At 46.1% G+C, this 24,087-nt stretch overlaps 10 protein-coding genes across 10 annotated transcripts; 5 read left to right on the forward strand and 5 right to left on the reverse strand.

Annotated features, from left to right (window-relative positions):
- The first annotated feature begins 1,689 nt into the window (after positions 1 to 1,689).
- On the forward strand, positions 1,690 to 3,921 carry P153DRAFT_330045 (efflux pump protein). The gene is made up of 5 exons (XM_033665420.1): positions 1,690 to 2,022; positions 2,073 to 2,472; positions 2,528 to 3,037; positions 3,086 to 3,246; positions 3,301 to 3,921. Exons 1-5 carry the CDS (start codon positions 1,837 to 1,839, stop codon positions 3,721 to 3,723), a joined length of 1,680 nt encoding a protein of 559 aa, XP_033528048.1. The 5' UTR covers positions 1,690 to 1,836; the 3' UTR covers positions 3,724 to 3,921.
- A 425-nt stretch (positions 3,922 to 4,346) lies between these two features.
- On the reverse strand, positions 4,347 to 6,054 carry P153DRAFT_96620 (uncharacterized protein). Its single transcript, XM_033673521.1, has 3 exons — positions 5,583 to 6,054; positions 5,228 to 5,493; positions 4,347 to 5,175 (listed from the first exon to the last, which is right to left on the reverse strand). The coding sequence occupies exons 1-3, from the start codon at positions 5,741 to 5,743 to the stop codon at positions 4,616 to 4,618; spliced, it is 987 nt and encodes a 328-aa protein (XP_033528049.1). The 5' UTR covers positions 5,744 to 6,054; the 3' UTR covers positions 4,347 to 4,615.
- Positions 6,055 to 7,386: 1,332 nt separating this feature from the next.
- Positions 7,387 to 8,059, forward strand: P153DRAFT_380855 (uncharacterized protein; the record flags this gene model as incomplete). The annotated part of the gene is made up of 4 exons (XM_033669973.1): positions 7,387 to 7,422; positions 7,484 to 7,595; positions 7,659 to 7,747; positions 7,817 to 8,059. The coding sequence occupies 4 exons, from the start codon at positions 7,387 to 7,389 to the stop codon at positions 8,057 to 8,059; spliced, it is 480 nt and encodes a 159-aa protein (XP_033528050.1).
- Positions 8,060 to 8,323: 264 nt separating this feature from the next.
- Positions 8,324 to 9,862, reverse strand: P153DRAFT_392334 (phosphoglycerate mutase-like protein). The gene is made up of 5 exons (XM_033671140.1): positions 9,572 to 9,862; positions 9,166 to 9,513; positions 9,015 to 9,101; positions 8,752 to 8,824; positions 8,324 to 8,672 (listed from the first exon to the last, which is right to left on the reverse strand). The coding sequence occupies exons 1-5, from the start codon at positions 9,623 to 9,625 to the stop codon at positions 8,497 to 8,499; spliced, it is 738 nt and encodes a 245-aa protein (XP_033528051.1). The 5' UTR covers positions 9,626 to 9,862; the 3' UTR covers positions 8,324 to 8,496.
- A 131-nt stretch (positions 9,863 to 9,993) lies between these two features.
- Positions 9,994 to 11,761, forward strand: P153DRAFT_306102 (general substrate transporter). Its single transcript, XM_033664624.1, has 4 exons — positions 9,994 to 10,105; positions 10,156 to 10,458; positions 10,516 to 11,026; positions 11,075 to 11,761. The coding sequence occupies exons 1-4, from the start codon at positions 10,023 to 10,025 to the stop codon at positions 11,672 to 11,674; spliced, it is 1,497 nt and encodes a 498-aa protein (XP_033528052.1). The 5' UTR covers positions 9,994 to 10,022; the 3' UTR covers positions 11,675 to 11,761.
- Positions 11,762 to 13,440: 1,679 nt separating this feature from the next.
- On the forward strand, positions 13,441 to 14,014 carry P153DRAFT_352941 (uncharacterized protein; the record flags this gene model as incomplete). The annotated part of the gene is made up of 3 exons (XM_033666405.1): positions 13,441 to 13,660; positions 13,722 to 13,857; positions 13,942 to 14,014. 3 exons carry the CDS (start codon positions 13,441 to 13,443, stop codon positions 14,012 to 14,014), a joined length of 429 nt encoding a protein of 142 aa, XP_033528053.1.
- A 632-nt stretch (positions 14,015 to 14,646) lies between these two features.
- Positions 14,647 to 15,669, reverse strand: P153DRAFT_362753 (uncharacterized protein). Its single transcript, XM_033667211.1, has one exon. The coding sequence runs from the start codon at positions 15,404 to 15,406 to the stop codon at positions 14,807 to 14,809; it is 600 nt and encodes a 199-aa protein (XP_033528054.1). The 5' UTR covers positions 15,407 to 15,669; the 3' UTR covers positions 14,647 to 14,806.
- A 1,554-nt stretch (positions 15,670 to 17,223) lies between these two features.
- P153DRAFT_380859 (neutral protease 2-like protein) lies at positions 17,224 to 18,530 on the forward strand (the record flags this gene model as incomplete). Its single annotated transcript, XM_033669974.1, has 3 exons — positions 17,224 to 17,461; positions 17,661 to 18,461; positions 18,511 to 18,530. 3 exons carry the CDS (start codon positions 17,224 to 17,226, stop codon positions 18,528 to 18,530), a joined length of 1,059 nt encoding a protein of 352 aa, XP_033528055.1.
- A 1,162-nt stretch (positions 18,531 to 19,692) lies between these two features.
- Positions 19,693 to 20,061, reverse strand: P153DRAFT_380860 (uncharacterized protein; the record flags this gene model as incomplete). The annotated part of the gene is made up of 3 exons (XM_033669975.1): positions 19,693 to 19,723; positions 19,783 to 19,838; positions 19,894 to 20,061. 3 exons carry the CDS (start codon positions 20,059 to 20,061, stop codon positions 19,693 to 19,695), a joined length of 255 nt encoding a protein of 84 aa, XP_033528056.1.
- A 2,023-nt stretch (positions 20,062 to 22,084) lies between these two features.
- Positions 22,085 to 24,020, reverse strand: P153DRAFT_96699 (uncharacterized protein). Its single transcript, XM_033673523.1, has 2 exons — positions 23,373 to 24,020; positions 22,085 to 23,327 (listed from the first exon to the last, which is right to left on the reverse strand). Exons 1-2 carry the CDS (start codon positions 23,911 to 23,913, stop codon positions 22,294 to 22,296), a joined length of 1,575 nt encoding a protein of 524 aa, XP_033528057.1. The 5' UTR covers positions 23,914 to 24,020; the 3' UTR covers positions 22,085 to 22,293.
- Positions 24,021 to 24,087: the final 67 nt, after the last annotated feature.

Consider the following 24,087-nt stretch of genomic DNA (forward strand, 5'->3'; position numbering starts at 1 on the left):
AAAGTATAGTATAAATTCCTATATTTAAGATAGTATTTATAATATATAATAGTAGAGATTTACTACCTAGGTATAGTATTATTAATTTCTTAGCTTATAAGTACCTATTTTAGGCTAACGTATTTATAAAGAATTATTAGTTAAATTACTAAATATTAGTATAGTTACTATTAGTATATATAATATATTCTATATATATATAGTAGAAAACGTGTTTTAGTATACTTAACTATAATAGGCCTTTAATACTAAGTAATAAAGATTTACCTACTTATTTCTAATACTAACTTAACTGCTCTAAAACTATTAATTTCTAACTATAACTACTTTATTTAAGCTAACTTTGTTAGAGGTACTATTAAATCTACCTTATACCTATAACTATAATTATCTTAATTAGTAAGAAATAACTATAGATTTTATAAAATTAATAAATATTCTCTAAGTATTATATAGCTTAGAAAAGAAGGTTTTCTATAAACTCTTTTAGTAAATTATTTAGTTCTTAAAGTAGTAGGTTTAAGCTCTTAGCTTATAAAAGTATTTTTAAACTATATCTTACTAGTTTACTACGTGCTTATACTAAAGCTTTAAGAATATTAATAAATTTAAGGTAGTATATAAAAAACTATAGTACTCTAATATAAGTATACTACTATAGATAATAAGTAGAAAGTTAAAGAAGAAGGCACTAGTATAGTTAAAAGAATCTTAGTAATAGTAGGCTAAAGTTAATAAAAGTAGTAAAAAAGATATAAACTAGGTAAATTTTACTTAAATATTATATAAAACTATAGTAGATTTTATACTATAGTATAATACTCTAGTAGATCTTTTACTATAAAAAATTAAGATAAAGTACTTACTTTTTAGTTAGTATTAACTTTATAAATAACTTATATCTTAAAGTAATACTTTAATCTATATAAGTAGACTATATACTACGTAATATACACTTTAATACTACTATAAGGCTGTATATTAATAAACTACTACTATAGGTTAGGCTAGTAAGAATAAGGCTACTTATAATAAGAAAGTATCTACTAAGTAGCTAGATCTAGGCTTTATAGAAAATATCTTATACTTAGTATAGTAAGGTAATTAATTTACGTTATACTAAAATTATTTTCCTAATATCTTTTATAACTATTAGTCTAGTTTTAGTAGAATACTAGCTATATATATAGTACTATATAAAATAGTAAAAGAAACGTAGATTTAGCTATTAAATTATAGATTAAATAAGATATAATATATATATAACTATTTAAAAAGCACTATAATAGTTTAAGTATACCTATAGATTTATAAATAGTATAAGAACGAAAAAGTAACTTAAAGTAGTACTAAAGTACTTTTTATTTAACTTATAATACCTTATATACTTAGTATACTTAACAGGTAAAAGATACTAAAGTATATTTATAATATATAGTGTAGTATACTTATTTCTTTATTAGGCTAAATCTTAAGGTTAATCTCTTATTTATTAATTTACTACGTCCTGTCTATACACAGACTACGTAGTTAGTACTTTATTGTAGTGTTGCTTTTTATAAGAAGGGAATAATTGACGTAGAGAGTTAAGCGGATCTTATTGAGCAGATTTCATTGAGCGGGGTTCGTCGCGCGGGTTTCGTCGCGCGGGTTTTGTCGAGCGGCATTCGCGTTTCACCGTTACCAATTCCGCTCAATTGTTTACAGTCGTGATCTGCACAATCTACTTATAAGAAACAGCGACCCTGACTAGAGTCTAGCTCCACTACTTAGGTTTATCTCCTTTGAGTTCTCCTTGCCAAACTCTGCTCGAGTATCTACAAATTGTTCAGCGCTATGTCCTCAACTTCTAACAAACCTGACTATAGTGCCCCTGCATCAACAACTACTACAGAGCCATTCGCCACCAAGAGCCATGATCCGGCCAGCCACCACGTCAAAGGTCTCAAGCTTGCCGTCCTTCTTGGCAGTCTGACCCTTGTGACCTTTCTCTCCTTCCTCGACACATCCATCATTGGCACTGTACGTAACACCCATTCAGGGATCCGAAAAGCAACGGCTAATATCCACAGGCCATACCCTACATCACTAGCGATTTTCACTCCCTTTCAGACGTGGGTTGGTACGTCGGCGCCTACACGCTCGGAGCGGCAATCCTGCAACCGCTATCGGGCAAGCTGTACACCCATTTCCACACGAAATCCGTCTTCCTTTCCTTCGTCTTTTTGTTCGAAGTTGGCTCTCTGGTCTGTGGCTTGGCTCCCTCATCGGCGGTGTTCATCGTTGGCAGAGCAATCGCTGGATTAGGCGTAAGCGGCATTTTCAATGGCGCTCTTACGATCATAGCAGCAAGTGTGGAGAAGAGCAAGAGCCCGATGTACACTGGGATACTGTTTGGGGTGTCGCAGATGGGAATGGTAGCGGGACCATTGATCGGGGGTGGGTTGACAGAACATGTAACCTGGCGATGGTGTACGTTCCATGTCCCTACTACCTTTTGGAGTCAGTCAGAGGCTGACACATACAGGTTTCTATCTCAACCTACCCGCAGGAGGGGTGACAGCATTCACTCTGACTTTCATCCACTTTCCTGAGGTCATAAAGAAAGAGCCCATCTCTTTCGCTCTCCTACGCAAGGTCGCTCCCGAGCTCGACCTTTTCGGCTTCGTGCTCTTCGTTCCGCCCTCGATCCTGTTCATACTCGCCCTACAATTCGGTTCTGGAAATACGTATAACTGGAATAGCACGACTGTCATTGGCTGCTTAGTCAGTTCTGGCGTACTCTTCGTGATCTTCATCATGTGGGAGTGGAAGATGGGCGATCGGGCTATGATACCGGGCAATCTCCTCAAGATACGCATCGTGTGGGTGAGCTACGCTTTCGGCATGTGTAATGCGATTTGCATATTGGTGGCGAGTAACTTCCTCCCGACATTCTTTCAAGCCGTGAAGGGTGAGGGCCCGTCTTTGAGTGGTGTGCACGTGCTGCCCAGCATCTTGAGTCAATTGCTGTTCATCATGAGCACAGGAGCGCTCGGTACGTTGATGACCGGAGTTGTGCGCTGTAACTACTGACGAGATTCAGTATCGAAGTTGGGATACTACCTTCCCTGGGCATTTGGTGGCAGCGTTATCTTGGCCGTCGGCAACGGTCTCGTTTCGACATTCTCGCCGACGACCAGTGTTGAAAAGTGGATTGGGTACCAGATAGTCATGGGAGTAGGTCGCGGTGTTATTTTGCAGCTTGTGAGTATACCCGGTGTGAAGAGACCTGGCATGCAATTGACTGACGTGTTATAGCCTCTCGTTGCAATCCAAAACGCAGTCGCGCCTCCCCAGATCGCTATCGCCATGGCCATCCTTGTTTTCATCCAGAATTTTGGCGTGTCGATTGGCATCACGATCATCAATGCCGTCTTTGCGCAAACACTCACCAAAGCCATCCGCCGGTATGCTCCATCGGTCTCTCCGCAAGCTGTATTGAATGCCGGTTCTGGCGCTGACGCAGTCCGTGACTTGGTGATCGGGCACGAAGAGGAGCTCAATGGTATACTAGTAGCCTATTCGGAGAGTCTACGCAACGTTTTCTGCATCTTAGTGGGGTTCTCGTGCGCAGCAGTCCTTTTGAGTCTGGGAATGGGGTGGGTTGACGTTCGGAAGAAGAAAGAGACAGCAAAGCCGACACAAGATCTTGAGGTCCAAGCAGAGAAGGTGGAGGGCTAGGGGTTGACTTACGGAGTGAAGCAATATGTCGCTGGTATTTCACCGGTCCTGGCTGCGAGAAGATAGAATGATATCTCGTCCTGTAATTGTACATTGTACCAACAGCTCGTCTTTCGAAAGAATGTGTAAGGCGTTGGCCAATTAATAGCGTCGACCTCACAATGCGTTCGGCATGTAGCTACCTACAATAGTGCAGACATCCATAGATGCCACTTTTGGCTTCAAGACACATAACGCTAGTAGTAACGGGACTCCTCTACAAGCACGTGATATTGAAGTCTCAAAATGGAGTATCTGGAATCTTGCGTGTGGAGATGAAAACTCCCGAGACACACCTGCCATTCACCAATCTCCGAGTGTATGATATCCAACAACATTATCATCGCACTCATCAACGAGTTCGTCATGTTACGCTTGCAGGGCGTTGTGGCACAATCGCATTAGTTTTATCCAAATCCTTCCATCAGCCGGATCATGATGAGTGACTTCGCGATGTCTCCAGCTCTACCAACGAACTTCGGCCCAAGTCAATCAGTACTGCGAAAGGAGACACGGCCGGAGGTGGAGAAAACGCTCCACAGTACCGACTATTCACGCCTCCGAAGAGATACGATGAAACCTTTGCTCATCTATTATTGCATTCATGAATAATTTGCCACTTTTGTCACCTCGGTTTGTCGATTCATTTGGCCATACGTCTGCACCATTCAAGGGGAACCCCCAAACCTTGGCTAAATACGGTCATGGTTTCCAATTCTTGAGCCCACAGGATAACCCTTCATTCAACTGTTTTTCGAAATGTCGATTGGGATCCACGATACTCTTAGCATTAACCTACTTCATCCGAGACATTTCCTTCGCCCAAAGAACGCCGTACAGCACCTGCTAATGATCACAGATAGAACGGGGTATTCAGCCAGAAGTCATCCGAGAAGTCTACAAACGGAAGGTCCAGGGCATCAGTACCGGTCCACCCTTCTATCACCGCATCTCCACTATTCTGAGGCTCTGGGTTCGGCAACCGCCAATTTGGCGGCGCTGAATCTCTGACGGACTTTGCCGCCATGGCAAAAACGCTATCCTTACCTGTTTCCTCCTTGAGCTTTGCATCAGCTCTTTCTGCTCCTGCTGCACAGAGGTCCAACAGTCCAACAATGTTCACTGTCTGGCGTACGATTGCTGAATCCCAGCCAGCGTCTGGTAGTGTTGCGAGCTTATGCAGGTTTCTAATACAGTGTGTGAAAACAAGACTCGTAGGTGTTGTAATATTGATGAAGTCGAAATTTAGGTATTGCTCCGCACATTGCTTGCATAACTGCAAGCAAGCCATCAGATGGTCGATACGCCTACAATCGAGGATGATGTTGCTTTGAGCGGGTTGGATTGGTGAGTGGAGGAGGGTGAGCTCGTATATGCTTATCCGAGCGGTAGATGTAAATGCGACGATACTGGCTTTGACGCATGTGTAAGTTTTCAATAGTTCAAATTACACGAAATGTCTTACAATGACTTGACAGCTCGCCAGAGAACGTGCTGCTGAGTTGATCAAGCGAACATAACAAAGGTGTGATGTGCAATGTGGCGTGCGTGCCATTGTTATCGCTCAGATGCCGGTTCACGTCTGCTACTTGTAGGCAAATCCTCGAGATACGAGCCATGGAAACGAGGATTTCGTCTCCCTCAGCGTCTGCCTCTATGACTAACTGGGAACAATCTTGTTCGAGTTGTGGTGACCATCGCATCATGTCATACTTGAACGTGGTTGAGATTCTGCAGAAGTCAACGACTAAGCTTGTAACGATTTTTGTCACTCCACCGAGATGGTAAGGCATTAAAAGCTTGAATCGAGGTACACTTACGTTGTGCTGAGCGCAAAGCATGCTATATGAGCGCGCCTAGATTCATTGGAACGAACAGTCTTGTCTTCCTCATAAGGACCAACAGCTGGGCACCAGGAGGGGTTCTGGGGCTTGTCGAGTCGAAGGTCGCTGACAAGCGATCGCGCAAGTCCTGCTAACATACCAAGAAATTGTTTCCCAGAGGTAAAGTATATTGACCTGATTGGGTCAGCAGCGAAATCTCAAGGATGAAGGAGATTAACCATGTCATGCAAGTCAGCACGCTCAGTAGCAAGTCGATGCTCTTCTCCCCCTCGACTATCATCCTCAGTGCTATTGTTTCCCGCAGTTTCTTGCTTAGCTCAGCCTGTGAAGAGTATGCTTTATTGCAAATCGTCTTGATGGCTAGGGAAAGTAGTGGCTTTTCGTGATCGAGCTGTTCCGCTGAGATGTTTGACGGTAGGTGTATTAGAGGAAAGTGTGGCAGGTGAAGCCAGCGAAATGTCATGAGTTCCTCCTCAGTGATACTTTGGCCGCACGTGGCCTCCATGCCATCTCGCTGTGGAGTGAAGTCAAGGGAGCGCGAGGTGACAGCTTGAAATTTTGTAGGATCTTGTTGTGGACTTGCATGCTGTGTGCGAAGTATAGACACCAAGTCATCAAGCTTGTCTTCTAGCTGTGTCCTTCTCGAAGCTGCAGGCTTCTTGGCGCTCTTCTTGCGCACACCTGACGACGGGATGCACTCTTTGTCGAGTCGATGACATCTGCACTCGTGTCAGTCAAGGTTGCAGTTACGTAGCTTCCCTACTTTCGCATTGTAATGCGATGGAGTCCGGTCTCAACAGAATAATACTTAGACTTCAACATCGGAACGTGTAAACGTCCCACTGACCTTTCACAGATGCCTCCTTCGCGCAGCATGCATCGGGATTTGGCTTTTACGCAGTGCGTGCAAGCTTGTCCGTAAGGCGCAGGTGTCTTTCCGTGCGTGGCCCTTTCCATCGCGGGGTTGCTCCCGAGGTCTATTGGAAAATTGACGAAGATGATGCTGAGCGAAAAGGGTATGTAACCTGCAACCCCTGCGTTCTACAAGGAGAAAGTTGAATCCGGCTAGGCTTCAGTGTTAGCGTACCTATTGTAGATTAGCGTCGTTTTACATTGGTCCCTGACGAACACCAGTGACCAGTCTTACTTGAACCCATACATTAGCGGACATGCACTTTTTTTGATTGCTATTGCATACAAATCTGCATAAGTTTAAGGACTCGCGCAGGGTATAGTACCCCGTTAAATACCTTTTTGACCGCTGTGTAATCTCCTTCCATACCTGATGCCCGTCATCGTCCTTCACGACAACGTGAGCAAGCAGAGGTAAGATAACTACTTTGAAACTGACTTTTATTATAAAATTTATTTTTTTCATCAGTAAATATTTAAATTGCTTCTGTTGTTATATTTCTAAATTCGCACATTTAACTCCTTTAGTTCTGTGTCTCAGTTGAATGTGTGTATCAGTCTCAAGAACTTGGTATAATTAGCTTCGCCGCGAACCTGTAACAGAGCTTGACATCGAACATTTCTGGTCAAGTTGAACCACTGCTACACTACATATGCACTTACGCACATTTCTCTGTAACCTTGATCCATCGACTAGACTAAGACGCGATCTCGATTTGCCTGCGCTGTGTTCCGCCGCGGTACGCTATACATTCTTGTTCCGACGACACTAATCGACCTCATCGACGCTTCTATATCAAACCGTGTTCCTGAGAACTGGAATGTCCCGAAGACCCGTCTCGGTGGCTTCCACGAACCTATCCACACCATGATCGACAACACGTTTCTCAAGTCTCTACCCGAGGTCGAGATTCGGATTTGCCTTGCTGGAATCATTGAAGATATCCCGCTGTGTTGATTTGGAGATATTCAAGGTTGAGTATGCCAATGGATTCAACTCAATTAACAACAAGTTCTATCTTACGAATGGGTTCTCAAAGAAGAAGCTCAAGTTGAGCAACGAAATCACTCGTGTCTGTATGTTGATCTCCTGGTCTCCTCCTACATTTTCCATAACTGAGTGGTACTGATACAACGCAGCCATTGTCGAGGTACTCAGCGAAGAAATGCTCAACTCGTGCGAGGCGAATCTGAATCGCGTCATGTACTTCGGACACACGTGGTCGCCTGTGCTTGAGCTTGCACCCAATCCAGTGCTGCTCCACTGCCACGCCAACTCCGTGAACATGTGCTTCTAGGTCAGTATCTTACATGTCTTGGGCCTTAATGACGAGGAGCACACAAACGAGTTACTCAAGGCCATCGTTGATCTGGAACATGCGCTTGATCAGCCCGATCTCACTAAGGATCTGATGCTCAAGGCAACCGCGTCCACCACCGCTACCCGTGATGGTAAGCTGCGGGCGCCGCTCCCGATTGGGAAGCTGGGAGAGTACAGGATCCTACCCAATTTGAACGGGGATAAGCTCAAGCAAGCCTAGACACAGCACAAGGTAAGGGTTAAGACGTTTCCCCGTGGAGGATTGAGTATGAAGCCTAACACCTAGGTGAGAGTTTGTCAGACTTTTAGGGGCGTTCGTCTGGGTAATCTTGTCGTGAAAATTAGAGCCGACGTAGCAGCAAATAGAATCAGGTGATAAGATACACAAGACGACAGTCTACAAAATCTCAGATGATGGTTTAATCTTGTTTAGTAAACTAGTCTACCTCAAATGCTTATGATTATAAATGTAGACTGTGTTTACCGTATTTATAAAGTTGAGGACAATGGGCATGGGGTTGTGTTTGCTATGATTTATACGCTCATAACTATAACTAGAATAATCTATGCCAATTTGAAACTAACACGCTTTAGCGCACGGATATAATGACGAAACTTGTAAATTTAAGCCAAGTATAAACGCCTGTTATTATGCAGCTATAGCTCTCTCAGTTCTACGGATTTGATTTCTGACTGGACGTGCGGATCCTGATTCGAGATACCAGCAGGTCGCGCATCTCGGGTCTGCGGGATTTCAACAATATGCGCGTTTTTCTTGGAAGATGTTGATGTGGAGTCAAACACACGGACCTCGCAGTTTGAATATGCGGTCCCTGGTCAGAGTATTAGTCTCAAGTACCAAGGTGTTTGCAAGTTTCTGGCTGTTTGGGAGCACAAGGGTCGAATGCTTACCTCGAGCAGGATCATCTCCGGTCCAGTCTTCGGTCAGATAGTGCAGAAATGCGCCATGCGTGACAAGAAGAATCTATAGATCATCCGTCAGCAAGTTGTTGCAGAATATGTCCTGCATTGTGCCACTCTAAGTAGAACCTCAGCAGGCATCGCAAATGCAGCAACAAAGCCAAAGTTGTTCTCCGTTTCGCTGGTTAATCTGCGGCGTAGTTCTCAACCAGCCAGTAACATGCTGTGGGAAGTGAAAACAAATTTGCACTCACATGAGCTTCGGAGCGCAGGTAGAGCCAGGTCCTCAAATCAGCAGCGCGTTGTTGGACCCTGATCTTGTCAGGAGCCCAGTATCTCGTCTATCAGAGACGTGTTAGGAAGTTGTTCTAGGCCGCAAAAAACAGATAGATCAGGAAAACCTGCCTTAGAGTTCCAACCCTCCTTCACAGCATCCAAGTTGATCTTCTCCCGATCAAATTGCAGAGGCTCGTTGGCAAAGAGGTCGGGAAGATCCTGAAGGAGCTCCTGTTTGGTATGGCCGACATCGCAGGTGAAACCGCTCACTTCCTGAGCTTCAGGAAGAAGAAGATAAGGCACCTTCTTGCGAGACAGCGTTGGCCCAAAGCTGAGGACAGTAGTCTGGATTGCACGGCGAAGAGGCGATGACAAGACGAGATCGATGATCTCACGATAAGCAAAGGTGTCGTGCAGTTGGCGACACTGAGCTTTGCCCTCTTCAGTGAGGGTAGCATCCCTGATGTGAACAGCATGCTGCTGGCGTAAGCATGCTACATACTAACGGGCCAGAGTAATGTTATGCGCTTCTTACATGTACATTGTGATGGCCTTCCGCGTGTCGAACTAGATAGAGACGAGGAGGCATGAGGTGTGTTGCGGGATGAGCCTAGGTCGATTCTGGGGTGTGCACAACGGGCGGTTGTGTAGTGAGCATTACTATGTCATGGTTAGCAGGCCGCAGTTCTCTAGCCGAGAGAAGATATGCAAGGGGCTCCGTCCAAGCGGCCTTCGAATCCGTCCGAACTGTAAATGGTTAGCGTTAAGTTGTCTCAGTACTAGAGTAACCACTGAGAGAGCTATAGCTCTTCTTATCAGACTGTGCATTTCCCCATTGCGGACTGGACGCAGGCGCCACCAACGATCGGACGATAACGACATCCAGATCACGTGGTACACGAAATCGTTAAAACCGACGCGCTCCCATGTCAGCCGACGATTCCCATCCACCTATCTACGCAATCTACCAGAACCTCAGCCTCAATATGCGCAGACTCACTGATCTCAAATGGCCCTCACGTTACATTGTTTCTAGCGTGCTCTGCTCCTTTGGTGGTTTCCTCTTCGGGTGAGTCTCAAACCTAGAACGCCAGTCACCCTAGCTAATAAGCTGCATAGCATGGACACATCCATCATCGGACCAGTCACTGTCATGGATAAGTACATAGCTGACTTTGGCACTGCTTCTGCCATTGTGCACGGCTTGATTGTCTCGTCAATATTGATCCCTGCCGCCATTTCATCCTTCTTTGCAGGCCGAGTGGCGGATGCAGTTGGACGAACCAAAGGCATCAGCCTTGGTGGCCTGATTTTCGGTTTTGGTGTAGTATTGCAAGCGGCCGCTGTGCATCTGGCCATGTTTATCGTGGGTCGAGTGATTGAAGGCATTGGCGAGGGCATATTTCTGGGAAATCTAGTTGTGTAAGTTAGATGAATCTCATACAGACAGTGATTACGCAGACGCCTAACCTTCTACAGCTACATCTGCGAGATTGCACCACCTCGCCTGAGAGGACCCCTTACATCTTTGCCTCAGCTGCTAAACACTGTGGGTCTAGTCGTGGGCTTTTTCACCTGTTATGGCTCACGTAACATGGAGTCATCACTAGCATGGCGCCTTCCCTTCGTGCTTCTTGCTGCATTCTCCTTCATCTTCGCAATTTCCTCACTGTTCTGGCTTCCCGAATCCCCGAGATGGCTCGCTATGCGTCATCGAGAGGCTGACGTGGCCAAAGCGTGGGATATCCTAGGAGTAGACAGCGCAGATCGCGAGAAGATCGAGAACGGGCACGAGCGTGCGCTTATGTCCGCTGCCATTTCAGGTGATCCAATTGGACAACCCGGAACTCCTATCGTTTCAAGCCCTGTTCCAGTCACAAAGAAGTCTGGCATACTGGATGCATTTGCTCCGGATGTTCGTGCTCGTACAATGCTTGGTATATTCGTCTTGGGCATGCAGCAGATGAGTGGTATCGATGGAATTCTCTATGTGAGTTTGTTATCTCGAAGACTCGAGTCTGAGCTCATTTGTGTGTAGTATGCTCCGTTACTCTTCCAACGAGCCGGACTCAGTTCATCCAGTGCTTCCTTCCTAGCATCTGGTGTATCCGCCATAGTGATCTTCATTGTCACGATCCCAGCTCTCATCTGGGCCGACCAATGGGGTCGACGCCAGAGCACCATCTATGGTGGCTTAGGGCTTACCTTCCTTATGTTTCTGATGGGCGGTCTCTACGCGAGTAATGCGGTTCACGAAACCTATGGTGCCGGCCGATGGGTCGTCATTGTCTCCATCTATCTCTTCGCTGTTATCTTTTGTATCTCTTGGGCCGTTGGCATCAAAATATTTGTCGCCGAAAGCCAGCCACAACGCACGCGTGCGAGCGCAACTGGACTAGCACATGGAAGTAACTGGGTCACTAACTTCCTCGTCGCGCTTTCCACCCCGATTCTTCTCGATCGCAGCACCTATGGTGCCTACTTCCTCTTCGGCGGTTGTACTTTGCTCACTGCCGTGGTCTGTATGGTTTGGATGCCAGAGACTAAGGGTAAATCTTTGGACGAGATTGAGTTAGCATTCTCACGCAAGGCGCCTAATCTTAGAACATTCCTTAGACTTACACGAACAGGTGGATAGATATTTTGATTAGGATATAAGCGAAATAAACTACTCTATGGCCGTTGCAAACACATTTGTTAGATTCATAGAGCGGATACATAGAAGTTGGGGACATTTAAAACTTATAACGCAAGAACACTTGCACGCAGCGTGTGTGATCCGGCCTTAGCCTGGTGATATCCTGAGGTTCGGCCGAGAGGTGAGAATGTTCGTGACAATCTTTTCTTGCTGTTCATCCCGAACTGCTCTAGGCACCCTATTTCCGTAATCGCCTTTTGAGCTCCGAAAACAACCTTCGTCAGAATAGTCTGTCGAGAGAAGCTAGAGGTCAGTTTGACGGTACTCGTGGGTACTCCAACATTCACGGTTGTCTTCCGTGCCTTGCCCGATTGGCTTCCGTCGCTGGGACGGCGGTTTTACTCATTGGCATGTGAATGCGGTAATAACGGAGTCAAAATCTCGCCCTGACAGTACTCTTGCGATGCTCATCAAGCTCTAGCTTAGCGATGAGGTTTACTGCAAGCGCAAGTTCGATTTTGACGACTGCGATGACTGTCGCAACGCGAAGAACGATGGCTGTGTGCCGATTCGATATGGCTCTCTCTGCTCCATGGCTTCGTGACTGACCCGGGTAGATTGCGCCCCCTTTTTCGGCGTGCTGTCATTCTTCTTGACTGGCTCCTTGCAAGACTCGTGAGGAGGCTTCGCTCCAACAACTCGCTGCTGATGATGCTCGCGTCCTCGATACGTTTGGGGTCAATACTGCTTAGAGCAACGCATTTGAGTACGCGAGGGTTTGCAGTGTCGCCTTCACCGAGTGGCGTTGCGCGGTGAGGCGCACTATCGCCGCGAGCGGTATGTCGGAGGAGAACTATTCGAAGGCCCGGCAGGTGTCTCGAGAGCACAATCTGAAGCGGTACAAGGTAAATCAGCATCTGTTCAATGTCTGGGAAATTACCGAAGTTCTCCCTGAAGAACTCAGAATAGGCCACACAATGCTATATGGGCGTGATTATTGTTCGTAGAGATTGGACTAGGCCTGATGGTATAAACTGCAGACTACGCTTTTCACACCCGTGCTATGTCAAAGATCCTCCTACAAAAGAACAATGCGAAAGTTTGTGTGTCCTGGAAATAGGCAAGTAGGATCTAAAACGTCACTGTTCACAAACACGACATTGTTGATTCGTTCAGTAGGAATATTGCTTAACTCACTTGATGAAAGCTGGAACACTATACTAGATGTTATCTAGTAGCCGACTAGAAACTTTTTACGTGCCTAATCTTGAACTTAAACAATTTAGATGCGGAGTCGATGCATATTGAATATGTATTGAATGTACTGGAACGCTCAATGCATATACGAGTCGCTAAAGGTTATTTTTGTGCAACAGACATCGTGACAACAATTTTCTTCTGGCGATGAGAAAAAAATATCGCCGAGAGAGCACACGAACTGAAATTGGAACCGGATGTCAGGTAAGCATACCAAAACAGAGTATGACCTGATATATGAGCAAAACTGCAGGCCTCGCGTATAATAAACTTTGACAATCGTTTTCCAGAGATCATGCACGACCCCACAGTAAAACGAGCTATCAGGCATTTTCAATGCTGTACAACAACTGCGCACCAACCAGCGAATCGCATACTGCATGAGGCTAAAGAACACTTGGAAGTCCTACCTATGCCTAACTGGATCGTTGGACGACTTATAAAGCCCGACATTCCCTTGCAATTACAGTCCTGTCACGCCATTGCCTTTCCTAGATTCGATATCAAACATGCGGTTTCAATATTCCAGCCTAGTCACGCTATCTGTTACTTTACTGGCCTTCAGTGCCAATGCTGTACCTTTGGGTACCGATACATCTCCCTCTTCACCACTCCAGAAACGCAGCCATGGAGACTGTAGTGGGGATCCACGATGCCAGGCTTGGATGGGTGCAAATTTCAAGGCTCTCGTTGCCTCTACATTTCGTGACGGAGTTAACTATGATTATCGTATGTGAATCGTTGCCGCCACAGTTCACGTCACCACACCACATTAGCTGATGATTACTAGTGGTGCAACGTTCAGCTGGAGAATACGTAGTAGCCTACGCTTGCGATAACTCCTACCCCGGTAAGCTTGGACAGGACATCAGGAACATGTTTACGTATGGGCTATACGACAAGGCCGGTTGCAAGGCTTGTGGATAGTAAGTCATCTCTACTTTGTATCCATATTGTCTGTAGATTCCCATATGTTTAGTGATACGAGGCTTATATTCTAATTTGAGTAGTTGGTACCTCGATGATGCAGGTGGCTGCAAAGTCAAGGCAAACTACTGTATCGGTTGTGCATCAATCGGTTGAACTTTGACAAGATTGCTTGTGATTTGTGTTTGTCTAAGAAAGAGCAGTAATCCTACATATCTACCGAGTTCAACGCAGCAAAAAGTAACAATGTAACAGCGGGCAGTTAAGACGGAAATCAGATCTATAACTTGCACCAAGAGGTATTCAAGCTTATTTAACTGAGCACGATCTCTAGGAAAACTTACTATTTTTCTTCCTCGAATTCAAGATGCGTCTCCGGACTCAACAGCTCTTTGGTTAAACTTGGGGATCTTTACTATTGATTGGACAGCCCACAATCCCTACCAAACGAGGAACTACTCGTTAAGACTGAAAAGTTTACATCTTGTACTGCAATAATCTACATCTCGTAATTGTAGTGTTAGCAGGTTGTTGAACTGGCATAGAATGTATGACATTAGGCTATAACAAGCTAACAAAGGTGTTTCCTTTACATGCATACTCCGACTTTAACCCACGTATGATGATTCATGAGTTGGGAATATATATCAAAGTTTTCATTGTTGCTGCTTTTTGGAGCATTTCCACAAGTCCTTCACGAATAGGTTCCCTCAACGGCATTTGGAAGTCATCATGATGGGCCACTGTATATGCTTGGAGAGAGCAGGGTCTTTGGACGCATGTACAACACGCAGAGTGTTCGATATTTCGGTATGTATTCTCGGTATATTTAGCTTCCCGAGTGCGTGATTCCGATTTAGAGTAGAGCCACTGATGGTTGAATCAAAGACAAATCAAACGCATAAAGACCGTGCCCGAAGCTACATCTTTGATCATAGATTGTCCCTATCATACCTCCAACACGACCTCATTGGTCGTGAACTTCCTCCCGCTGAAAGGACTATCGCTGTAGGCTTCCAAATCGTTTTCTCTTACATCCCTATTGTGCTTGTCCCAAACACCCTTGAACTCTCCTTCAGCTTTGATTTTGTATTTCGCGGGCTTTTGTTCCGGCATCCACGGCTTATCGAATACGACTTCAACCTTCTCTTCACTTCCAGGCGCTACGGTAAGCAAATCTTCTTGCGGCGGTGGCATCTTCCTGTTGATCTTCAAACCCAATTGCTTGACCTCGTGCCCGCTCTCTTCGCCAACAATCTTGAAAACACCAATGTTCAGTGCCGCGGAGTCGACCGGTGTACCCCATTTCAAAATTGTGTATGGCGTGTCAGGGCTGTTGTTCTTCACTGTAACGAGAAGCGTTGGCGGGTTCCGCGAGATCTGGGAAAGCTCCATATTCAGACCCGGTACGCCGCTCGAAGAGCTGTCGCCTGAATTTGGCATCGTAAAAGAGGTTGAGCTGGGTGATTGGTAGACGTGGAATGCGCCGAATAGAGTTATGGCGACGCCGGTGATGATTGCTGTCCGGCTGTTCCAGAGGCTTGCCATTGAGCGCCCCAGAGGAATACTGTATACGAGAACAGGGCGGGATTACCAAAAGTGATGTGATTGCTCCTGCAATATGTTCTTAGCGCCTGGGCAGCGGGTACAACGCCAAACTGTAAAGGGAAGGAGCAAGGTGCTTTGTCGCCAACGGATTGCTTCGAATTCGCACTATAGTCCGGCCAATTGCGCAGTCAATCGCTTTTGTGCTATGTTATCTCTGATTTTTAACGCGAGGAATTTGTGATAAGATAGTAGTGAAGTCATCGTAGATGTAGGTAAGTATGCCATGCATCTGGTACCAAGGAATTCTCAGATTTAGCACTGTATGATTGGGAAAACACACCGCCAAGCGAAACACATCAAGTAGCTAGACTATGTGTGGGCTGTTGAATTAGCTACCTGCCTTGGTTGGAAGGGGAAAGTGGGGTAAAACATGTTAGTGGCGCTTCTATATATTAAATCGCGGAGAGACCTATTCGGTGCTCTTATGTGTTACATAGCTGACCAATCAGAAGCTAGGACTAGTACAATTTCTATCGATCAGTTGGACTCGATACGGCTGAATAGTGGATGGGTATGACAGATAACGATTGTCATCCGACAATACGAAGAACGTGACCTATCAACTCGAGTTCCGAGTGACTGCAAGTACTGATTGGTGAACTAATATAATTTGGCTATCATAGGTTAGGGCTTCCATAAACATGAAACTACGCTTTACCTGCCCTTGATCGTCACTTGAGGTCTAGTTAGAGTTGTGGCGAGTCGCGACTTGATGAAGGATGTTCGCCCCGAACGCCCCACCCGCGTTACCTAACTGCATGTAGCTTTGACGTGCAAGTAGCGCTCGCCAAGAGCCAGGATAAGTCGCGCGGAACTTGGCAGCAATCTTCTACTGACAAACTCTTTGTGTGTCTTCATACTCGGTTGTTTCAACCCGCTTCATTCCTCCCAAACTGAGACAGAGGTACATTAAGAATTGTTGGTGGATTGGGTTTCCCAACAAGCAGAGAACTTTTAATCACCTTCCCAACTTGACAAAAACAGACCGCATGATGAGGATACAAATCAAGGACGTCAGGCCACTGCTAGATGATTTTTCGGCTTCGAATCGTTTCGAGGACATCATGACCAGGCTAATCTGAGCCACCTGTCGCTGTATGAGACCACTAAGGCCACCTTCCGTCTTGGCCAAATACCATCGCCGGCTATTCCTAGGTATGTCGGGAAGGTGCTTGGCTTTGGCAAATTGCACAGCAAATCGCATGTTAGGAGGCTTGTGTAATGCCTGACGAAAGCTTGAGAAGCTTAAAACGCGCCAAGACTTAATCGCTATACACGATCGACAGGTTTTCATGCACGATAGGAAGGAGAAGGCTGTTCCACTTCGCAGACACTACATACGCATGATTCTTATCAGCTTGTATCAAATTGCATACCCAAGGACCTTCCGTATCCATTCCGGCTTCCGCTCTCTGTTCTTGCCACGACAAACATCTACCCTGTTCCTATGAGTAGAACCAATTAAGAGTCTGATTCACGAGATCCTTTCAATCTCTCCAGGAGATACTCCGGTATGCCGCAGCACCACCCCACTCGTATCGGCTGCAATCTTCCACGTTCCTTCAGAATCATGGCCAAGTGGCATGGACAGAACAACACTGATCAAACAATGATAGCCAGACCAGCAGTATAAAGACAGGCTCACCTTTCACTAACTATTCTCCATCAACAACCGCTCGCCAGCTCTTCCAGATCTCCTCAGCCTCCCGACAAGATATTCTCTGCTTCAGGTCATTGTATCTTCTTATACATTCACTATGAAGTTCATCAGCCAGCTATCTGTCGCCGCTCTGGCTTCGTACGCCTCCGCTGCTTCTGTGGACGTTAACAAGCGAGAGACACCTCTCAGTGTTCAGCTTACGGCGGCCGGTAACTCAGCGGTCAAGGTTACTCTGACCAACAGCGGCGAGAAGAACCTGAACCTTCTCAGCAAGGGCACCTTCTTGGACGAGCAGCTCCCTGTCGAGAAAGTTTCGGTGTACTCCGCGGGAGGCAGTAAGTTTTCCAAATCCTTTCTCCAGCCTCTGCAGGTTGCAAATACCCCTGATTACATGTCATGTTACAAATACGAGCTTCTGGCTTGTACATAAGTGTAATTCGCACATACATGGCCGACCATATCGACTGCAGACATCCCTGTCATAGAATAAGCTCACAATTTCTATTTTTGAAAGCAACGCTAACCTCCATCCAGGCGCTAAGGTTCCTTTCGAGGGTATCAAGGTCCGCCTATTGACCTCCGGTCTCAGTGCGGATGACTTCCTCTCCTTGGCAGCTGGAGAGACGAAAGAGCTGACGGTTGAGACCGCTGCTCTCCACACCTTGGATGCTGGAGGTGACTTTGACATCTTCGCCAAGGGCCTCCTTCCGTTTGCTGAGGAGGGCTCAACCGAGCTTGCCGGCTCCTTCAACTACGAGTCCAACAAGCTAGCCATGTCCATCGATGGAGCCCAGGCCGCTCAGGTCGCCAAGGCTCTCACCAAGCGAACAGTCATTGGCTCAAGCTGCACCGGAACTCGCCTCTCTACTGTCCGGACTGCTCTGTCCAACTGCGCAAGGCTTGCAACCTCTGCGGCAACAGCTGCCACAGCCGGCACAAAGCTCACGACATACTTCAAGTCGACGACCACTGCCACGAGGAACACAGTTGCTGCTCGCTTGAGGGCTGTCTCAACTGACTGCGGCGGTACCTCGTCTAGGACGTCTACCAACTGCAATGACCCGTACGGTGGATGCGCATCCAACGTCCTTGCCTACACGGTCCCCTCCGCGAACTTCATCACCTATTGCCCGATCTTCTTCAGCGATCTTCCAGCGCTGTCATCGACCTGCCATGGACAGGATCAGGCGACCACTGTCCTGCACGAGGAAACCCATGCTCCGGGTGTCTACAGCCCAGGAACAGACGACTTGGGCTACGGCTACGCTGCCGCTACCAGACTGTCCACTGCCAATGCCCTGAACAATGCTGATTCATTCGCTTTGTACGCCAACGGTGAGTTTTCTCTGCAACTATCTTCCGGCATTGCTAACGTATCATGTAGCCGTCTACCTCAACTGCTAAACGTGGTCAACCTCAAGTCCATGTATCTTCATGATGCCACGATGACCTGTCTCAAACTTGGAACTGAATTCGGTTAGGTGCAAATCATCTCATGTCCAATCTTTTATACATGTTGATGATGACGAGAACATGGTAAAGCTTGTTACGGTACATAGGGGGGTGGCTCCTAGAACCTTAGCTCATTGTCCAATGCTATACCATTGTTACTATACCTTTTATCTACTTGTTACACAATATTTGTTGAGATCCTGTTCATCCTCGGAATGAACGTTGTGAAAAGTAATAAATTTGTAGTGTACGGCTCGCCATATCAAGCACGACAAAGAAGCATGACGTTCCAATGATCTATCATTGACAGTGCTGGTTAGGTGCGAAGCAGGGTCATTGGCATCACATGCTCCAAGTGGCATGGCTAGTGACATCTACAGTCAGCACCGAGCCAGGTGGAAGAAATTGGCATAGTATTACAAGGTTTCAGACAGCGTCGATGTTGTTGCAAGTGAGAAGATTTGATTGATAGCTTGTTGCTTGTGAGTCAACGGTTGACTCATGCTCGATTGAGGCCAACCTACAGGGTTCAAGGAAGGCTGACTACACGATTTGCGGTCAAAATTACTAGACGAAATTGAACGATACAGATCTTGTGGCGCGGCAACATCAACCTGATATCTATGGAGTCCGCTTACTGCTGATTATTGATCTACCTGATATCCGTCTTGGTCATTGTCTTGCATTCAAGCTCTCCATGAACAAATCGGCGAGTCACGTCGTACATGAATGGAGACCCACAACGAAATAGCTGAGCAATTACTAAATGTATACACTAGATTAAGGTTTCAGCGACTATGTGACTGCAATTTGTCAAAGACACAAGCATAGCGTCTGTGTGCACTCCTGCCATAAGCACCGAGAGCTGCACCCAAATTCACGTTTCGGTCGACCACCAGCAAGGATGTGAAAAGTTACAAAACACCACATTTAAGATGGATAGTGACCGAGCAATAACAGGGCATGAAGGGATCAATAAAGTATAAGAACTACACTTATTGCTTTATCGACCAATGATGCAACGGATGTACAATGCTACCCCACAGTGACAGGTGATAACATCCCAGCATCACCACTGCTGTAGTGCGATGAGATCATCCGACTACATGAAGCCTTAGTTCTTGCCGAATATGCAAGTGCAGACGCTTTATATGGATGCGTTAGTCGGTATTGTTACTAATGTTTCAGGAAGGTACTTGCTTACAGCCATAAAAATCCAGCACAGTATCCTCCGGTCCGTCCTCCCTTGAGCGAAATGCACTAGAATCTATGTCAGAGTATGTTTCCTACCGTGCTCAATGCGTTGTAGACATACATGCTCGTTGCAAGGATAGTCATTCGGGCATCCGAAACCTCTGGCAGAAAATTGGATTTCCTCGGAGACTGCAGGTACAGGCACTGGTACAGCTTCGACGGCTGGAGCAGCCGAAGCGTTGGCGACGAGTGCGATAGCCACAACGGCGAAGACTTTGGAGAAGTACATTGTATATTGCGAGAAGGGGTATGACCGAGGGAGTAAAGAAGTTTGGAAGTCAGAATCGATATCTTCCAAGAATGACACAAATCTGATGGATGAAGATGGACACTATAAAAAGGCTTCTCATGTGTTTATATACATGTTCCATGCATTTCACTTTGAGATCGCCTTTTCCCTCGATACCCTTCTCGAATAGCTCAACTCAAAATTCCCGTGTTTCTCGCAAACCTTTCCTGACTTCAGACCTTCTCGTCGCTCAAAATTTTGACATACGATGCAATACTACGATGACAACGTATCACAACCCGGTTGTACAACGATCTGCAGCCAAGATCACCTGCATGTTGACGGGAAGCGTGGCTATTCCCGCCCGTATCCCCCAGCTTCAACGGGATGCCTATGCGCACCAATCACAACTGCAAGCTCCTTGCTTAAGCGAGACTTATCGCCTGCTACAGCGAGAACTAATCACAAGGCCAAAACGGTTGATCAGGACCAGATACAGAAAGCCATGCACATCATGTTCCCCGCACTAATCGACGTTCCATCTTGAATTTCCTGGAGTAAATAGATGAAATATCACGTCGAACGAGATATGACCCCTAGTTCAACTTTGGATACGAACCTGCTACTTCAGCTTCCCGTTGTGAAAGGTAACGCGAACACGACAATGTATACTAGCATGTTATCCACTGTGTGTTTCAAGTGGCTTTTGGCGAAGATCAGTCAACCGTTGACGTTCACGGCATCGTTGAACGCGACGCAGCCTACAAATTATAGAAGCAGACGAAAGTAGGTATGATACCCAACACGTAAGATCCCAAGACATGAATCGATCACAACTATGTATCATTGGCAGAAGCGACTTTGTCGCATGTGGTTGAACCCATTGACACTTTCACATGCTTTCTTTGCGGGTCTTCACAACACGATGACCAAACAAACTTTCTCTCTTCTTCCATCTTCCATCTTGAAGTTCATTTGTGATCAACAAAGTACATTCAGACATGACATGCTGCAGTTGTCAGGCTGTTCAATCATTGCTGGGTCCGCTTTCGAGATGGTCAGACACACACCGACCTTGTCGGTGCATAGATCAGCCTTGCATCTGCTCTTTACTAGAATAGACCTCGGCTCCGTATCCCGCACGTTAGTCGCTTCTTTCCTAATATCAGTTTCCTTGGTATTTTCCGATCCTGATCTTTGTTTGGCAATGAATTGCAACTTGTTTAGTCATATTACTGATACGTCGGATGCAAACCAACACTTTTCGTGTTATACCACATCGACGCCCAGTTGATCTACCTACCTACCACCAGTCCCACCAAAGATTTACGAATTACGGACGCGACAGACTACTATTGGTGTCACATACTCGTCTAGCCTAATTTCCACGTCTAGTAATCGTGAAAAGCCTCACCACAGTGTCGTGGAGGAGTTTACTGAAGATCTATAAGATTCTTAATCCGTCTTCAAGCACAGCCTCGTGGCAGCTTCTACTACCATATCGCAGGCACTCGATGATCCATGGACAATGGATCAGCCCCGAGTGAGCATGCTGATACACAGATGTGAGTGTGAGAAGACTTCCGCGGAGAGGACTCGCAACATCCTTTTACTAGAGTTGATATAGCGGGATGGCTTCATGCAGGGTTATATGCAGGCAGAACTTTGTACTACATTGTATTCGCAGTTCCCGGCTTGGTCATATAAGAGCTCGCGTACAACCCCATTTTTCACCTCGAATGGCACTAGTAAAACTTGGCGGCCATGCCGACACTTCTAAATTGCATCTGCAGCATTCTCCAAAAAACGCATGACCAACTCACAACTTTTTGGTAAAGTTTCTGGACACAATGGCGTATCTTTGCACACCATCTGGGATGAGCGCAGGGTGCGTTGGTTGCAGGGGCCGATGAAAGGCTCTAGCAGCATAGGCGATCCTGCGTCGATCTGATTTACGAGGTGACGAAAGTGTTCGAATGGCCCGGGAATTGTTCCAGCTGTTCCATCTCTTTTTCCCCGCGAAGTTTTTATCCGGAAAGATTTTACTCGGTGATAGCTAAGTCCTGATCGCGAGTAGGGGTTCACATAGCAATTATCGATGCTTTGTCTATCAAATCGACGTACTCCATGCAGTATTGTCAAATTCTGGCCCGGTTATTTCGCCATGATTCGATATCACCAGTATACAGACCAATGTTGCCACGTTAAGATCCTTGACGAAGACAATTTGAATTACACAATCAACCAGACAGATATTGCAATGCCAGCGATGCCGATCAGAGCAACAAAGCAAATGCCTGCCGCTGCGGACACACCATAACCGAGGATCTTGAGTCCCAGATCAACATCCTTGATCATACCAACAAGAAACGAAGAGAGCAAGAGTGCCCAACCAAGAAAGAGAAAGCAAAGAAACACAATATGCCCTTTAGGTCTGACATATCTTCTAAACATTTGGTCTCGATCCAACTGTGACAGTAGCACTTTCCACCATTGATGCAACCTCAAGACAATGAGAATCGCTATCACAATCGTTCCGAGTAGTACAAGAACGCCAAAGAAATCGTACAGCAGAACATGGAGATCAATGAATCGGGTCTGCATGCTTAGCAATCCACAAGCAAGAGATAGAGGCAGAAATATGCTCGCCAAAATGCTCAGTAGACGAACACTCTGGGCTTCATGCATGCCTCGGGAAAGTTCGAACAGCCTCAGGTGGTTATCTAGCGTGGCTGACATCGTAACCGCTATCTTTTCCATGTCCGTACAAGTCGACTGAAGCTCAACAGCAAGACACTGGAAACCGGGAAAGTTCATCGCACCTCCAAGAAGTGGTTTTAGACATTCAACCAATGTATTGACCGATCTGGCCAACTCGGCGGCGCGCTCGGTCACCTCTTCGTAGAAGAATGCATCTCTTATGATCTCTTTCAGCATAGACATCGTCAGCGTGGTTCTGCGGGTGTCTGACAGACCCTCCTTCCGCTTCGCATAATCGGCTCGTAGAGGGTAGATCAAGTTTGAGTAGTCCTCTATCAGCGCGTGACAATATCGAAGCAGTATCAGTTGCTTCAGACCTGACGCAGAAGCGATCTGCACACCTAGAGTTGGATAAATCTGGATTGGACTTTGTAGATCACTGCAGAATTGATCATGGTAGGCATAAGCAGCCTCGGAGGAAAGCTTTGGTACCACATGTTCTCTCAAGTGTATCTCATCGAAAAGGATGTCCAATCTCTGGATCATTGATGTGGCGTCGATATAGACTGACGGTTAGCGATTAGCATGATGAGTGGAAGGGGTATAATTACGGATCATTCGGTTATTGTCTGTTGAATCAATCATACATCTCAACGTTCGTCGAATGGTGCCTGCGGCCATCGAGAGAGAATCGACATAAAAGCTTTTCTCGGCCACTCTATACATTGGCTGCGGAGGTGATAGCTTATACGAATACGTTTCCCACCGGGTCGGTTTCGATGATGAGTTCCATTGTGATATCATGGGGGAACAACCAGCAAATGCAGGCACTGCAACGGCTGAGCTGTTTAGAACATTGAGGTTTTCGGCAAAGCACACGCGTACAAAGCCCTCTTCTTGCACTGGCACAGCTTTCAAGACATCATCCAGATTTCTGACGTTGATAGCTTTTAGATGCAATTTTGCAGACTTTCCGGGGGAGAAAGGAATATCAAAAACTTCGATAAAATTGTCCTTCGGGCTGAGAAGAGGTTGCCATGTACGAGTGGTGTCGTAAAGCCTAGAGGGTTCATTTGACAGAGTACTCGTTAAAAACTTGCTGATAATTCCCAGCGACGCGAAGACAAGGCTAGCCAGCTCAACACCCGACATGTAAACAAAGAGTTCTGCTCAAGATGATGACCGAAATGGCGTTTTCGTTTTCAGACTTCTCAATGCAGCGCAGTGAGAGTTTAGATGTAAGGAAGGAGTAGGCTTCGGTAAGCTCAATTTCTGAAAGTGGTGTTCCTCATAAATTAGATGGGCGTCTGTGAACATATCTTGTAT

This window comes from Dothidotthia symphoricarpi, assembly GCF_010015815.1.
Source record: "Dothidotthia symphoricarpi CBS 119687 unplaced genomic scaffold P153scaffold_2, whole genome shotgun sequence".
NCBI classification, from domain to species: domain Eukaryota; kingdom Fungi; phylum Ascomycota; class Dothideomycetes; order Pleosporales; family Dothidotthiaceae; genus Dothidotthia; species Dothidotthia symphoricarpi.

Bases quoted from the DNA above. Each gene is read 5' to 3' on its own strand.
- P153DRAFT_330045 (XM_033665420.1), top strand. From the start codon at position 1,837: ATGTCCTCAACTTCTAACAAACCTGACTATAGTGCCCCTGCATCAACA. The intron at 2,023-2,072 runs GTACGTAACACC...TAATATCCACAG, and splicing joins ACACATCCATCATTGGCACT to GCCATACCCTACATCACTAG. The intron at 3,247-3,300 runs GTGAGTATACCC...GACGTGTTATAG, and splicing joins GCGGTGTTATTTTGCAGCTT to CCTCTCGTTGCAATCCAAAA.
- P153DRAFT_96620 (XM_033673521.1), bottom strand. From the start codon at position 5,743: ATGTTAGCAGGACTTGCGCGATCGCTTGTCAGCGACCTTCGACTCGAC. The intron at 5,494-5,582 runs GTAAGTGTACCT...TGACTTCTGCAG, and splicing joins TGCTTTGCGCTCAGCACAAC to AATCTCAACCACGTTCAAGT. The intron at 5,176-5,227 runs GTAAGACATTTC...CATGCGTCAAAG, and splicing joins TGGCGAGCTGTCAAGTCATT to CCAGTATCGTCGCATTTACA.
- P153DRAFT_392334 (XM_033671140.1), bottom strand. From the start codon at position 9,625: ATGCCTCCTCGTCTCTATCTAGTTCGACACGCGGAAGGCCATCACAAT. The intron at 9,514-9,571 runs GTAAGAAGCGCA...TTACGCCAGCAG, and splicing joins AAGGCCATCACAATGTACAT to CATGCTGTTCACATCAGGGA. The intron at 8,673-8,751 runs GTAAGCATTCGA...TACTCTGACCAG, and splicing joins CGGAGATGATCCTGCTCGAG to GGACCGCATATTCAAACTGC.
- P153DRAFT_306102 (XM_033664624.1), top strand. From the start codon at position 10,023: ATGCGCAGACTCACTGATCTCAAATGGCCCTCACGTTACATTGTTTCT. The intron at 10,106-10,155 runs GTGAGTCTCAAA...TAAGCTGCATAG, and splicing joins TTTGGTGGTTTCCTCTTCGG to CATGGACACATCCATCATCG. The intron at 11,027-11,074 runs GTGAGTTTGTTA...ATTTGTGTGTAG, and splicing joins GTATCGATGGAATTCTCTAT to TATGCTCCGTTACTCTTCCA.
- P153DRAFT_362753 (XM_033667211.1), bottom strand. From the start codon at position 15,406: ATGGCAAGCCTCTGGAACAGCCGGACAGCAATCATCACCGGCGTCGCC.
- P153DRAFT_96699 (XM_033673523.1), bottom strand. From the start codon at position 23,913: ATGTCGGGTGTTGAGCTGGCTAGCCTTGTCTTCGCGTCGCTGGGAATT. The intron at 23,328-23,372 runs GTAATTATACCC...GCTAACCGTCAG, and splicing joins AGACAATAACCGAATGATCC to TCTATATCGACGCCACATCA.